The sequence below is a fragment of the Panthera leo genome, chromosome C1 (assembly GCF_018350215.1).
Source record: "Panthera leo isolate Ple1 chromosome C1, P.leo_Ple1_pat1.1, whole genome shotgun sequence".
Classification (NCBI taxonomy): Eukaryota; Metazoa; Chordata; class Mammalia; order Carnivora; family Felidae; genus Panthera; species Panthera leo.
In genome coordinates this window covers 92356529-92372061 of record NC_056686.1, presented here as the reverse complement: position 1 = coordinate 92372061, position 15533 = coordinate 92356529, and the positions used below count along the sequence as shown (strand labels likewise).

General features: G+C 34.5%; 1 protein-coding gene across 2 annotated transcripts in view; it reads right to left on the bottom strand.

Moving 5' to 3' along the window:
- The window catches only part of GPSM2 (G protein signaling modulator 2), a 35083-nt gene extending 24485 nt beyond the window's left edge, over window positions 1-10598 (bottom strand). For both annotated transcript variants that reach the window (XM_042953213.1, XM_042953214.1), the window contains exons 1-6: window positions 10510-10598; window positions 2165-2386; window positions 1647-1782; window positions 1175-1317; window positions 508-631; window positions 279-394 (exon numbers count right to left, since the gene is read on the bottom strand). In XM_042953213.1, coding sequence (XP_042809147.1) covers window positions 279-394; window positions 508-631; window positions 1175-1317; window positions 1647-1782; window positions 2165-2386; window positions 10510-10565 — 797 coding nt within the window. In that variant the 5' untranslated portion in view covers window positions 10566-10598. The remainder of the gene's footprint in view (window positions 1-278; window positions 395-507; window positions 632-1174; window positions 1318-1646; window positions 1783-2164; window positions 2387-10509) is intronic.
- Between the last annotated feature and the right edge of the window lie 4935 nt (window positions 10599-15533).

Below are 15533 nucleotides of genomic sequence, written 5' to 3'. Positions count from 1 at the left end.
GATTAAATCGAAGGTACAATATTTATTTAGGACTATGTGCCACGTCCTATGCAAAGTAAATGCTTAATATATCCTTTCATTCAATCCTCACAACAATCCCAAAAGCATCATCCGTTGCTTTTGGGCATCATCCGTTACAGATGAAGAAATTGAGGCTTAGAAGTATAAGTTCCTGCTGCTAGTATGTGCAAAAAGCAAGTTTTAAACCCAAAGTCTATGATTTTATAGGACTGCATAACTATTCATTTTACATTTATCTATAGAAATATTAGACTAACTTGTAGTATTCAGAGGCAGTTTCAAATTCACCAAGAAATATATATGCATTTCCAAGGTTGCTATATGCTCTTCTTTCAGCTGCTTTATCTCCAAATTCTTTTGCAATAAGGAGACGCTGAAACAGAAAATTCTAGTTAGATATAGCTATAATAAAACTAAAGAATAATCTAATCACTATTCAGAACACTGATGGGGAAAATGATCTGGCCTCAAAGCCTTGCACTATACCTGTTCATGGGCTATAACCGCATCCCTGAAGTTGCCAAGGAGGTAATGTGTGTTTCCAAGATTTCCAAAGGCACGTCCTTGGGCTGCTCGGTCACCCAAAGCAGTCACTAGTGATAGGTTTTCCCTAAATGATAGCAAAAGTTGTGAAAAAAATACGTTTGAGAAAAAAATGTATTGATTTAATTTACAAATCAAATTCTTATCAAAAAAATTTCTAAGCTTACAGTCATAGTGTAAATTTTAGAGGTATATGTATGATGGAGGATGATTATGGGAAATAAATGGGAACACTTTACTGAACCATTCAGGCAGGTTTCTGTCCAGAGTCAAGGACAGATTCAATCTTGGAACCGTTACAGCTAAGAAGTTCTATGAAATTCTACTGATAAAAAACTAAATTTACTCCAAATAGTTTAGACTAACGATTGATATTTCTTGTTTTTGTCACTAAGTGGCACCGGTTAACAATTTAAAGGAAAGCTTTCCTGGGGAGGGGATTACTCTATTCCAACACTATAACATTTTAGCAGCGATTTGATGGTTTATTTTTATTTGCTAGTCCATAATTCTAAAACCTTTCCCAAACTTAAAAACGTATTACTGGATAAAGAATGTAGAGCAGGTCCAAGCCTTAGGTGGGCCACAGGACTGCATCAGTGCTACTTACTCATAATAATCCACAGCTGCCTGCAGAGCATTTCTCACGTCTTCTGGAAATTCTCCCATGTCTTGAGGACCAGGGCAGGCAAAACTTTTCCCTTTGGCATGATACACATTTCCAAGATTGTAAAGTGCTCTTGCTTCTCCCACCTAGATGAAGATATCAACAGAGTTTACGTTTTGAAATCAGAAGCCAGGTATTATAATGCTTATCACATATATTTATTTATAATTATCCTTGATGGTCAAGAGAAAGAAATGTTTACGATGGCCATCCATACAACCAAATAAATGATTACTTATGAAAGAATGTCTACTATTTTTTCTCCACTATTTTAAATTTCTTACTTCTATTTTTCTATGAATATTTTCTTTATTGGTATTAACTTTTAGATAAACTACAGAATAATTAAGTAAAATTAAAACACAAAGCAATTTCAAATAAAACATTTGGCCCACTATGTAATATTCCTTATTACCTTGTCATTAAGCTCTCTGGAAATATCTAGGTGTCGCTGACAACAAACTACAGCTTCATCAAAATTCCCAAGAACTTTTAAGGTGTTTCCCAGATTACCGCTAGCTTTGGCTTCTCCCAGCTGATCTCCAATAGTCCTGGGGGGAGGGGAGGGGAGGGGAAAGCAAATGGTGTTAAAAATAAAGCAAGCAGCCAGAGTATAGTTTTCCCTAGAGGACAACTGACATGCTTTAGGTAAGAAGGACCTGTTATTAGCCTTGAAACCTACTTTAAATAAAAATGTAAAACTTATGTTTCTGTATTTAAATGTAATTAATTTTCATTCATTTAATTAAACTCTAGTGTCATTTCACTACTATTAAATCATTTCATTAAACTGTGATCAGCCTAAAGTTTTAAAATGCAGTGCTACTGAATCAGAACTCACTAAAATGTATTAAGTTCATTTTTTTTAATTGAATAAACATTTTTTAAGAAACATTCAAGGAGAAAGAGTATTAAAAAGCTTAAATTAATTACCTTGCTAGAGTTAAATCATGATGATGGTATTCTAATGCTTTGGCATAATCATGCAAATAGAAATAAGCATTGCCCAGCTGGCTGTAAATAGCACTAAGTGTTTTTAGGTCTTCAGTTCCAACTTGAACTGCAGCTTCAAAGAAGGACACACCAGCACGGCAGTCTCCTGACTTACACAGACGTTCCCCTTCCAAGGCCAGTTCTAGGCAAGAAGCTTCCATTCTATAAAATTACATAGGACAGACATTTACAACATTATATTATAACTGCACCACAGTATTTTTAACTTCAGGTAATACAATTTTAATGTTGGCTGTGTCTACTCTTGCTTAGAAGAGCTGCCTCTATAATTAAAGTATATATACATTATTGATAAAACAGTAAACTATTATTTATAGCATGAGCTAATTTGCCTAATCAAATGTCTCTGAGCCCCAGAGGTCTTTTATATAGGATAGCTAAATACCTCTACATGGAGCCCATTTTAATTGGCCCACCCAGAGCAACCCACTTCACCAATGAGAGAACCTAAAGTAGTGTTTCCTAAAGTATTCTGAGTTGTGGCAGACTTATGGACTTCCTCAGAGTGTGGGAGAAAACAGGTACCTGGGGAAGGTGATGTCTTATAATTAATACTCTTCTCTATCTAGGTATCTAAGTGACCTACTCAGCCATACATCAAGCCCTCCTACCATCCCTATCCCTTTCTCTGTCTCAAACACTCACACACACTCCTTTCTGTCCTTACCACCACATGGTATCTCTACCTCAGAAAAAAAAGGAGCAAAGTATTTTGATCTATAAGGCATACTTCTATAAGAGAACTAAGTGACAAGAAACTTTGTTAGAAAGCAGTAATTTAAATATTTTCAGAAATTCTAATTCTCAAAGTCTGTCACTGGATTTTTAAAAGCTAGAAGAATTAAGTTATTTTAAATATACATTGGAGAAAAAGCAATGATACTTTAGGTTCTAATCCTAGATTTTAGAAGGTGACTTTTACCAAAGTTGCCACTGTGTTTCTTTAACATTTTTATGATTTCTGCCATGTTTATATTTTACATAATCATCCACTTAAGTGTGTTTCTACAGTTTGGCAAATTTCTTTGAAATTGGCACATGTAATTTTTAAAAATCTGGCTTCAAAGCAGTATCCATGGAACTGTGAGGAGTTTGGTGTGATACTTATTTTCTAATGCACATTAAAACAAATATGTAAGTATTAAAATAAAAAAGTAAAATTACCTTATGTAACACCAGTGGTAGGGACACATATCACCCTTTGGGAAACTCTGATTAAGCTCATCAAGCATTCTAATTTTGTTGAACAGCATGAAATTACTCCTTACTGGAATTAGCTTTGAACAACTCTAACAGAGCAGTGATTCCTAATCCAGGCTGCACCACAGCAGAGCTCATATGGGGTGCTTTTTAAAGCTCTCAATGCTGGGTCCCACTCTCTAGGTATGAGGTCTGGCTCATAGTATTTTTTAAACACCCCCAAGTAATTCCAACATATAAGCCAGAGTTGAGAATCACTGCTTTAACAAGAAATAGAAATTAAACCACAACTCGCCCTAAATTCATTCAAATAGGATTATACTTTTGTATTTCTAGTAGCAGGCCAATCAATTAACATGTTTCTTCAGATGCTGTCTTTTAGCCTATAAAACTCCAAGGTTCCTTAAAGCCATAAATTAAAATGGGATTGCAAAAGTGGAAAATAAATCTGATAAAGAGAAAAGTCTGGACTAAGATTAACAGAGCCAATTGCAAAGGTTCAAAGCAGACTTTTGGTTATGTAGCAGATTTATGTAGTTATCTATGATAGGTAAATTTCAAGTTTTACATCCAGGTATCCTTTTTTTATAATTCAAGTAATTAAGTAAAAGGATACAGTGTGATCACAATTACACTAGTGATTTCACCCCCACTTAATGGATTTAGGCAAAATAATGCAAATGAACCTCTATTTAACATTTTGCTTCAACATTAGACCAATTATATACAAAGAAGAAAGATCTAAAGCACACAGAAAAATTAATCAGTTAAACCAGAAAACTTAGAATTTTTGCTATATTTACTTATTTATAAATTTTTTTTAATGTTCATTTATTTTTGAGGGAGAGAGAGACAGCACAAGCTGGAGAGGGGCAGAGAGAGAGAGAGGGAGACACAGAATTCGAAGCGGGCTCCTGGCTCTGAGCTGTCAGCACAGAGCCTGACACGGTGCTCAAACTCCGAAACTGCGAGATCATGACCTGAGCCAAAGTTGGACACTTAACTGACTGAGCCACCTAGGCACCCCTGCTATATTTATATTTCATGTCATTTCAAATTAATAAAACCAATTTTCATCTTTCACAAGTAAAAACTGCCCTTTAAAACTGTATTTTTGAGGGGCACCTGGGTGGCTCAGTGGGTTGAGTATCCAACTTCAGCTCAGGTCATGATCTCGCTGTCTGTGAGTTCAAGCCCCTCATCAGGCTCTGTGCTGACAGCTCAGAGCCTGGACCCTGTTTCAGATTCTGTGTCTCCCTCTCTCTCTCTGCCCCTCCCCCACTCATGCTCCATCTCTGTCTCTGTCAAAATTAAATATTTAAAAAAACTGTATTTTTGAAAATTAGGGACTTCATAAAGAAAAAGATTATTTTTGAGGTTTTATGAGGTGATTGCTGTATTTTGTGTATGAAGAGAAATGAGGCAGTACAAAGACTACTATGTAAAAAATGTGATTTTCTTAAAGGATTCTTTTGCTAGACTGGCTACCTAAACTAGGTGTCTTTATTTGTCTGAATACTGAAACCACTGAACTTTCAAGAATTACCATAGGAAAAAAAAATTGGAAATGATATTTTTACATATAAAATACTTTTTCTATTAAAAATTTTTAACTTAAGCATGATTCTAATTATGTAAGAAAATTATATATTGAGCAATTTCACTGGTAGGAATTGATCTTAAAGTTATATGTACACAAATTCAAGAATATATATGTGAAAGGACATTCACAGCAGCAAACACACACACACACACACACACACACACCTTAAATGTCCATCAACAGAGTGTTAAGGAAAATTACACGCCACTGTACAATTGAATACTAATAATGGCACATGATTTCACTGAAGGAGAAGTAGAGAAATAGTTACATACAGCAGCACCATCAGTTCAGGATGATTAGCTGGCTGGCCAGGAAATTAGGGACAAGGCAGAACTGGCTATTCATAGATAAGACATGTAAAAATTGGAAGTTTACAACATGTTTGCCTATATCCATATAAACCAGAGAAGTGTCTTCTTCAAATAAACATCTTCACCACAAATATTTGACTATCTGGTTTGAAACTTACACAACGTTTTACCGGAACCATCAATCCAAATTATGTATGTAACAAAATTTAGCTGCAGACTGAATTTATAGCTACAAATTTTTAAAAAGACATTTTAGATAATTTCATTAGAAACAGTGGCAGCAAACTGGAACCCTGCTGGCTGCTCAGCTGTCTCTGAAGTCCATGAAGTAAGAATGTCCTATAAGAGAAACTACCTTGGAAAAGTTATTTCAGTAAGTAATTCCCAAAATAAAGTCCTCAACTCTCTAGTAATGATTAATTCTGAGATATATTGTAGCTCTGGTATGTTTTATTAGAAAAGAAGTCAACATTTTGGCAAAATCTCCAACACCTAAAATCAAATATATCTAATTGCATAACAGTCAAGGCAGGTTGGCTTATAAATTTTTTAGAAGATCATTAAATAGTAAGAGAGAAAGTAATTTCATATCCTCTCTGTCTCTATGAGAGAATAGAATTACTTCATTTGTTTACCAGCTGGGTTGGAAACAAAGAACACACTCAGAGTAGAAGACAAACTGGGAAAATACCTCCATTAAAATACATCCCACATACAAAGTTTCTTTTATTCTTCCTAATGGCCTAACTAGTTGTAGAATCAAAGAAAGTACATTCCTAATAACTACAAATAAGCACAGTACTACTATACTTAACTGAAATGTTTTCATTTTGCCAAAATGTTATAATTATAGTTATAATTCCTCATTTTTTTGCACAATCCCATGTCATTTCAATTTAATTTTTATATTTTTAATTATTATTACTATTCACTTTTCTTCCACGCTAGATTTTTCCTTTACCTTCTTAATTTTAGTTTCTTGTGTTCATAGTATATCAATGAAAACAAGAGAGGATTAAAACCTCAATGCTACATCATTTAAAAAGATTTCATACAGATTATGTTCAAATTTGACCCTACCCTCAAAAGGTTTACATACTATTTAAGAATAAACAATGGGATTGAGGTCTCAGGCTTCAATACAAGAGTGTTCTGCATCTTCTCCACTGTGCTGTCTTCTATAGCTGTCAAATCTCTTTACAGACCTTCGTTCCACCTTCCATGTGTTCTAATTGGGCATGGATCTTTTCCATTACCAATCCTACCTCCCACAAACAATTTTCATCCATTCTGTTTACCACATATATCTATTCTAGTTTACTTGCGAAAGGGAAAGTAGTATAAATTTACCTTGATTTAGATTTAAGTTTTGATTGGTAACTTAGTTTTAAAAGTGATTTTACTGTATATTAAGTTAAATTCTCAAAATAACCTTCTTGAGAATTACTGTAGAGGTATTACTACAGAAGAGGAAATTGATGCTCAGACAGGTGGAGTGACCTATTAAGATCACAGGACTGCAAAGCTGAGAAATGAAATCCTGTCTTTGTCTCTAAATCCAATGCTCTTTCCACTAACATTACCTCAAACTCAATATTCCTCAAATACTCTTCAGGAAAGAATATTAACCACTACATTTACCTAGCAAAATTAAAGAATTCAACACCAAAACTGTATTCCTTTACAAATTGTGTGCAATAGTCTAATTTTTATAATATGAAAGTTACTGAAGTAGGAACAAAGACATTTTCCAAAGAAATACAAGAGAAACTGGTTTACTAATGAACCTGATACATCCATCTTTCAACATCAACAATTACCAATATATAATATTACCAGTGTGTTTCATCTCTATTTCCATCCTCACTCTCTAACCCTAGATTCTTTTAAAGTAAATTCCAGAAAGCATATGATTTCATTTGTAAATATTTTAGTATGTATCTCTAAAAGAGTCATTTTCAAAAAAAATTAATACTATCATGCCTACGAAAACTAATTATAATTACTTTAAAAACAATCATATACTGTTAAAACATTTTTTTTGTTTATTTTTTAGAGACAGCATGAGTGGGCGAGGGGCAGAGGGCGATAGAGGCACAGAATTTGAAGCAGGCTCTAGGCCTGTCAGCACAGAGGCTGTCAGCACAGAGCCCGACGTGGGGCTTGAACTCATAAACTGTGAGATCATGACCTGAACCGAAGTTGGCCACTTAACCGACTGAGCCACCCAGACACCCCCATCATATATATGCTGTTTTAAAGCTTAGAAACTAACTTCATTTTACTATCAGTCTCCATTTCTCTCTACCTTCATAAATAGGTCACAAAATATTTCATAAAGTATTCTAATCTCTCTCAGGAGGTACCTTAGTGTCTAAAGAATTATTCTATTTCAAAATTATAAACTCATTGTGTCACAGAACGTTCTCCAGGGATGGATGAAGACTTCCAAAATGAAAGAACAAGAAGGATAAAACAATATATGCTACCTGTTTACCAGAGCAGAGTAATAACTTATACCAGGCCATGAGTCCTAACATAAAGGATAAAAAGTATTACCTGCAATTATACAATAATCCAATATACAGAATATATATCAATATACAGAACACTGATCCTAAAGCACTGAAGAAGCTAAAGCTTTGTTTGGCATATTGGGATTTGGTTTTTTGTTTGTTTGTTTCTGTTTTTGTTTAAGCCTAATCTCATGACCTTGAGATTAAGACCTGAGCTGAGATCAAGTTGGATGCTTAACTGGCTGAGCCACCCAAGTCCCCCATGGCATATTCTTACTAAAAATAGTTACAGTGTTTAAAGTTTCGTTTGGTGAAGTCCTATACCAATACACAACTATGTCTGACCTATGCTATATCATAGAAAAAGGACAAATCTAACTTTCCCATAGGTAGATGTATAATCCACTCCTCCTTACCTGCTGCTCTTACACAGTATTAAGTATACCACTCTTGAAAATGTTTAGCAAGACGAAATCTTACTCACTAGGTTCAACTGATAGTTATGTCCAATGAAGTTCAATATACATTCCATCACACGTGCACTATGAGTCAGATAACATGCTTAGCATCATGGCTGCCCTAAGGAAGTTAATGGTCAAAGGGAGCCCAAAGAGGACACAAACTTATAAACAGATCAAATGAATTTTAATATAGTTGATGCAAAGAAAGAGATATGCAAAGCATGTTATGGGAGCAAACGGAGGGCACATAGCCAAACTATGGCATTTAGAAGTGGTTTCCAAGAGTAGATAATTCAAGTCATAGAGTGCATCATGAGCAAAGGCACAGAGACACGGAACAGCAAGATATGTATAGGAAACCAGAGCTCAAAGTGCAAGGCTAGGACTGGAAGAAAGTAAGAACAAAGGAATACACAGAAGCTAGAAAAAGGAAGATATTGTATACTATGTTAAGCTTGGCTCTGCCCTACAGGTGACTAGGAGGCACCAGTGATTAAGCAGAATTTGCACAGTTAGCTCTGTGTTTTTAGACTGAGCCCCCTAGTGGCAAATTAAAAAGATGGCTTCTAAGAGGTGAGAATGGAGAATGGAGTGAGTCTAGAGGAAGATGAAGGGGGCCTAAACCACAACAGTGATAGGGAGGATACAGATGGGGTAGATAATTCCGAGCAACATTTAGGAGATAAAACTGACATGACTTCACACTGGATACAGAGAGTGAGAAGCAGAAAAAAGCATGTAAGATAACTCCCAAACTTCTGGAACCATGCCCAAAAGGGTAGAGTTACATTAAAAGCTCATTTTAATTATGTTGAATGTCCCCCATTTCTTTATTCAAAACTTTTTTATTTTTATAAATTTTTTTAATGTTTATTTTTGAGAGAGAGAGAGAGAGCACGTGACCGCGCACGTGCGCAGGGGAGGGGCAGAGAGAGAGGGAGAGACACAGAACTCGAAGTGGGCTCCAGGCTCTGTGTTGTCAGCACAGAACCCGACATGGGGCTTGAACTCACGAACTGTGAGATCATGATCTGAGCTGAAGTCGGACACTTAACCAACTGAGCCACCCAACTGCCCCTAAAACTTTTTTATTTTTAATAGAAATACCCTCATATTACAGACTATACAGACTTCCTCGGCACCATGCCCTAACACAAATCTGCTCCAAAGTACAATACATCTACTTCTTAAATGTGTGTTAAGATATCTAGGATTTGGCAACCAACACCTTCAACTTAGTAGATATGCTGAATAATCCTCACTGCTACAAGTTTTATTTACTATTAGCTTATGACATTTATGTTAAAGAATCTATTAGTATTCTAATCACCTTACTAATGGTTACATGCCTTTCATTCTAATATTTATGTTTATATTCATTATATAGTTTAGTGCAATGACCAGAACTTCTAGAATAAAAGTTAAATAATGATGGGGGCACATGGGTGGCTCAGTCAGTTAAGCATCTGCCTTCAGCTCAGGTCACGATCTCACAGTTCATGAGTTTGAGCCCCACATTGGGCTCTCTGCTGTCACTGCAGAGCCTGCTTCAGATCCTCTGTCCAACCCCCACCTCTCTGCCCCTCCCCTGCTCACACTTTGTGCTCTCTTTCTCTCCCTCTCAAAAATAAACAGAAATTTTAAAATAAAAATGAAGATATCATTGCTTTGCTCCTAAATGTATCCAAAATGTCACTAATATTTTATCATTAAATATTAACCTATTAGTTTATCATGTTAAGAAAGTACCCATCCATTCCGTTACTGACTTTTTTAAAAGTTCACTCATAAAAGATCACCATCAAAAACTGAAACAAAAAAATTAGGTCATTCACATATGGTCCTATTACAAATCCAGCTTTTACCTCAAACATTTAGAAACAGATTTCATTTTTATACCTGTATTATACGTTACAAAATATAAAGTAACTATTCATAAATTCTTCCAAAAAATGTTAATAAACGATAATATATAATTGATCTCTACCACTATTTTCCCATAGAAAGGATATAAAATCTTACCACAACAAAAAGAAAATATAGTTTATAGGAGATACTAACTACAGCTAGTATAATTTGAATATATTCAAATTTAAATTTGAAATGATCAGAGTGAAATACATGTTTAATAAGGATTAAAAGTCACCCACTAAGAAAGTAGTGGTCTTACCTGTAACGAACATGAAAAGAATGGTCTTCCCTCATGCTTATCAAATTTTCCTCCATCGAGTCATATTATAAGCTGAGTAAAATATGAAATTATTTTATTTTCAGCCAATCCAGTTCTTTACAATGTAGAATTGTTGCAGAACATTGTCCAGTTAGTATATTAATGAGTTGGTGTTAATACATCCTAAGCTCCTGCTTCTTCTTTATTAATAATGAAAGGAGGTCAATGTCAGACAGCTTAAAGGTTCAAAATGTGTCCCAAATCCTTGCATCTTTGGCCCTTTCAGCAGCACTTCAGCAACATTTCTGCAAAAGGAATACAAGATGCTTTGCTTGAAGTCCTATTTTCAAACAATAACCTAAAGTAATTCCAAGCCGTACATAATCACACAGACTGCTGTCATGTCAATCATGGGAGAAAAACAGCAGAGGGCTTAACTGTCATCACACAGCTTCTAAATAAGGATGTGAATGAATAGATGAGATTCATCTGAGGCCTGTACTTTAATTTTTTAAATCATCCTAAAATACGATAATTTTATGTATTATTTTCTATTTATACACAAATTTAGGAGAATGTGTTGGAGTATCTAAAAACAAAATTATGATACTTCAAGCTTTTAAAAATTGCTATTGTAACAAGTTAAATGAAAAATTGGTAATTATTCGAACAAGTCAAATCCAAACTTTAAATTTATTTCTTCACTATATTTGTGCTGATCATTAGATTATATTTGTATTCATTTGTTCTCAGAGCATATTCTATTTTTACTTTTTAAGATCTTTAAAATGTTTTTATTACTATTAAGTACAAAAGAAATTTAGAAAATATGTGTATAGTAGAATAACCTAACATTTATATAACACCACCCAATTTAAGAAAAACAACTATATTATCACTGCCTTTGAAGTCTCCTGGGTGCCTCAATCTAACCCATCACATCTTCCTTTCCCCTCTAGGGTGATCTCTAAACTGAATTTTGTTCATTATTCCTTTCTTGTCTTTATAACTTTAGTACAATGCTTATATAGGCCTAAAAATCATATCATTTAGTTTTATGTGGTTTTACTTAACATTATGTTTCTGAGATTCATCTTGTTGCACATAACTACAGTTTGCATATTTTTACTGCTGTGGACCAAATACATTTTTATTCTGCTACTGATGGGCATTTGGATTGTAATTTTTGGATTTTTTGCTACTACTAAAGTACTGTTATGAACATTGGTAGTAATAACTCAATGTACTGGTTAAAAACTACAGCAGATAAGCAAAAGAGAGAATGAGTGAACTAGAAGGATATCTGAAGAAATTATCCTGACATTCACAAATAGATTAAAGAGACAAAAAAACACTGAAGAGCAGTTCAGAGAACAGGAAGACAAAATGAGAGGCTCTGACAGAGGTCTAATTATAGTACTAGATGGAAAAAACAAAGAAAAGTAAAGGCAAAATCTTCAGTGATAAAGAGAATTTTTCAGAATTGAAGACAGATTTGAATTAGCAGATTGATAAAGCACACTAAGTCCTAAACAGGATAAATAAAAATGAATCCCATACCCAGATCTATCACAGAGAAACTACAGATCATCAGATATAAACTATAACTTCTAAGGTAACAACTGACAGAAACAAAGAAGATATATGTATGTGTATATATAAATAGATGTAATTTATAAACACACACACACACACACACACAAACACAATTATTAAGTCCTGGAATCTCAATGTTATAAACAACACTATAGGTAAATTAGTCTAACATTTTACTACCTCATTCCTGGAAAAGTCTTAAGGCAGCTAATCCTAATTTTGAATAGTCCTTTTAGAAAGTTGTTCCATAGTTTGAATAATCTTTCCATTTCTACCTATTTTTTCCCTTCTGCTCCATCCAATAAGCCTAATTCCTTTTGCACATCATCCTTTTAAATATTTCAACTAGGGATGCCTGGGTGGCTCTGTCGGTTAGGAGTCTAACCCTTGCATTGGGCTCTGTGCTGAAGAGTGCAGAGCCTGCTTGGGATTCTCTCTCTCCCTCTCTCTCTGCCCCTCCCCCATTCAGGCTGTCTCTGTCTCTCTCAAAAATAAACTTTTAAAAATAAATGAATAAATATTTCAACTATAACATAAACTAGACTCTAAATCACACATACCCACTGCTTTGTTAATCAAGTACGGTTTGAGAGAGGTTAGTAGGAAACAGAGCAGTAAGGATTCCTGAGGAGGAAGAAGGTAGAAGGTGGAAAGGACTAGCTTTGGGAATATTGACAAGCTTCCCAGAGGAAATGATGTTTTCATATTAATAACCAGTTTGAGACATAAAAAACACAAAATATTATTCCTCTTATCCTTCCCTTGGCCAGCAAAAGGAAGTGTCTTAAGAAATGATGAAAAGACAGGGTAGCAGCTATTAATCCAACAAACCTCTTTTTCTTTTGTTCAGAATTCCATTGTGCCTCCTTAATAATAAAACTCTATTAACACTATTAGTGTAGATATTAACAGCAATAGCTTCAATGTACATCTAGATTACACAACAGCTAAACTGTCAACCAAAAGGTCTTCCCCTATCCACATTGCGGTTTAGGCTATTTAGGCTGTTATTTATAAAATGGGGCAGAAGGTGAAGTACTAGAATAAATTAAATTTTGAATTAAGTTATAACTTAATTGGAATGTTATTTTATCCAGATTATGAAATTCCAAATTTTAGCAATCATTAAAACTATATTAACTTCATACTTATTAAAATGGATACATGTAGTCAAATTAACAAATGTAAATAAATGGAATTGTGAAATACCTTATTTAAGACTGCATAGAGAAACATTTTAAAAATAATTAAAACAAGCAAGAAGATAGAATGCTATTCACCATTTCTGTATGGACAATTTATAACATGGTTTTACTATTCCCAAAAGAAATGTATACCCAAAGAAGTCACTCTTTCATTTACAATCTCCATAATAAAGTAGCATTTCTTATCTTATAATTATTCACTGAACAATTCTTGATTCAATGATTAATTCTGCAAGAACTCTCTGATTTAGTAACAATGTGTTCATTTATGCTCCACATTACAAAGAGTTAACCCACTTCATATTTAACACACAGTTTATATATTACCAGTGTGACAGTAATAAAATCTGTAATAAATATTAAATTATGTTCATTAGGATAAGAAAATTTAATGACAGGACCAGGAAATGGAATGGAAATTATAGGTTTGAAAGAATATTAAGAAGTCATCAAATTTAACCTCCAATCTCCATTAAGACTTACAACTAATACTTTACAAGGAACATATTATATGTGCTTAGTAGTATCTCCCAGGTTTTAAAAAACAATGCTCCTAAAACCTCACTGCTAACAAAAACCCTCAGCATCTTTTGGTCTGACCATACAGAAATAAAGAGAAAGATATATATTTTTTTCTATATGCTAGAAATTGACAAAAGCATATTGAAAGATAAGCTAGTATATAATTCTGATTGCCTCAATTTTTTTTTAATTAAAAAAAAAATTTATTTATTTTTGAGAGGGCGAGAGAGAGGCAGAGCACGAGCAGGAGAGGGGCAGAGAGAGGGAAACACAGAACAAGAAGCAGGCTCCAGGCTCCAGGCTCCAGGCTCCAGGCTCCAGGCTCCAGGCTCCAGGCTCCGAGATGTCAGCACAGAGCCCGACGCGGGGTTTGAACTCAGGGACCGCGAGATCCTGACCTGAGCCGAAGCCGGATGCTCAACCAACTGAGCCACCCAGGCGCCCCAGCCTCACTTTTAATTACCTGATTAGGAAGTCAAAATAGGCAGACTCCCATTACACAGCTAGGTGGACTTCTAGGCACTGTCCAAGGTATGTAATCAGAGTAAACAATAAATCCTATCCTTACTTTACTCCATCAACAGTAAAATATTTGCAAACTAAGCAATGGGGAAACATAGTACACAGTTACATGTATTATCATTTGTCCTTTCTTTCAATTTATTCAAACTATCCAACTTAAATGCCGATAACCTCTGGTCTGATTCTTTAAGTATCTCTATAAACTGGTAACACTCATCAGACAATAAATATAACTTACTTTTTTTGCCTCCTGGTTAGATAATCTAAATTCTTTAAACTTTTTATCCTAATAATTCCCTGTAAGGAGCAACAGTCAAATTCTCCAAATCCCTTTCAATTGTAATGTTTCAAGTCAGATACAGTAGCCCTTTAACAATTTGGGCAGGGATAAATATGGACAAAGAATCAAGAACACACTTAAAATGAAGTTCTTTTATATTAGACTTAAGGGTACAGGTTATAACAAATACACATCACAGTAATAATGGGGGTAATAAAAAAAGAATGCCAAAATAAAGTCCAATAGAGAGAAAAGTTCAGAGCTTGGTTTTAGTGTGGCAGGTGCTGAGGGAACAAAAGAAAAGCAAGAAAAATTATTTTGACATGAGAATATATGACTGACATGGGAAATTAGTGCCTAAAGCAAGGGAAGTCAAACTCTAGAATGGCTGGGTACTTGATTAGGTAATCTAGCTAGGAATACCTAAAGAAAAATGAAAAACAATGGCCACTGATTAGATACGAGAAGTAAAGGTCAAGCAGTAACAAAGAGCACGACAATATTTCCAATTTTCAAGGTAGATGGAACAGTAGCATTGCACAGTGAATGACAAATCGGATTGCAAGAGGGATACTTCCAAGGTGAGAAAATGGAATCTTAGACTTTGAGGAGGGAAAAGTGTAATACTTCTTTTAAACTTGTACTTGGTAAAGTGCTATATTCACAAATAATAGCTGGAAAAAATAAAGATATCAAATGAGATAATTTGAAATCATATAAAATTTGGTAAATGGGAAAGAATCAGAAGGGTAAAAAGTAGAACTGAGTGACCGACATTACTGAATTTTTGCACAACTTACATTAAAAACTGTTAAAGTACCAATGAGATCTAAATGTTAATCCTGCAATAAGTCAGCGGCAAAATTAAAGAGAAAGTGCAATGAAATAAAAATTAAAGC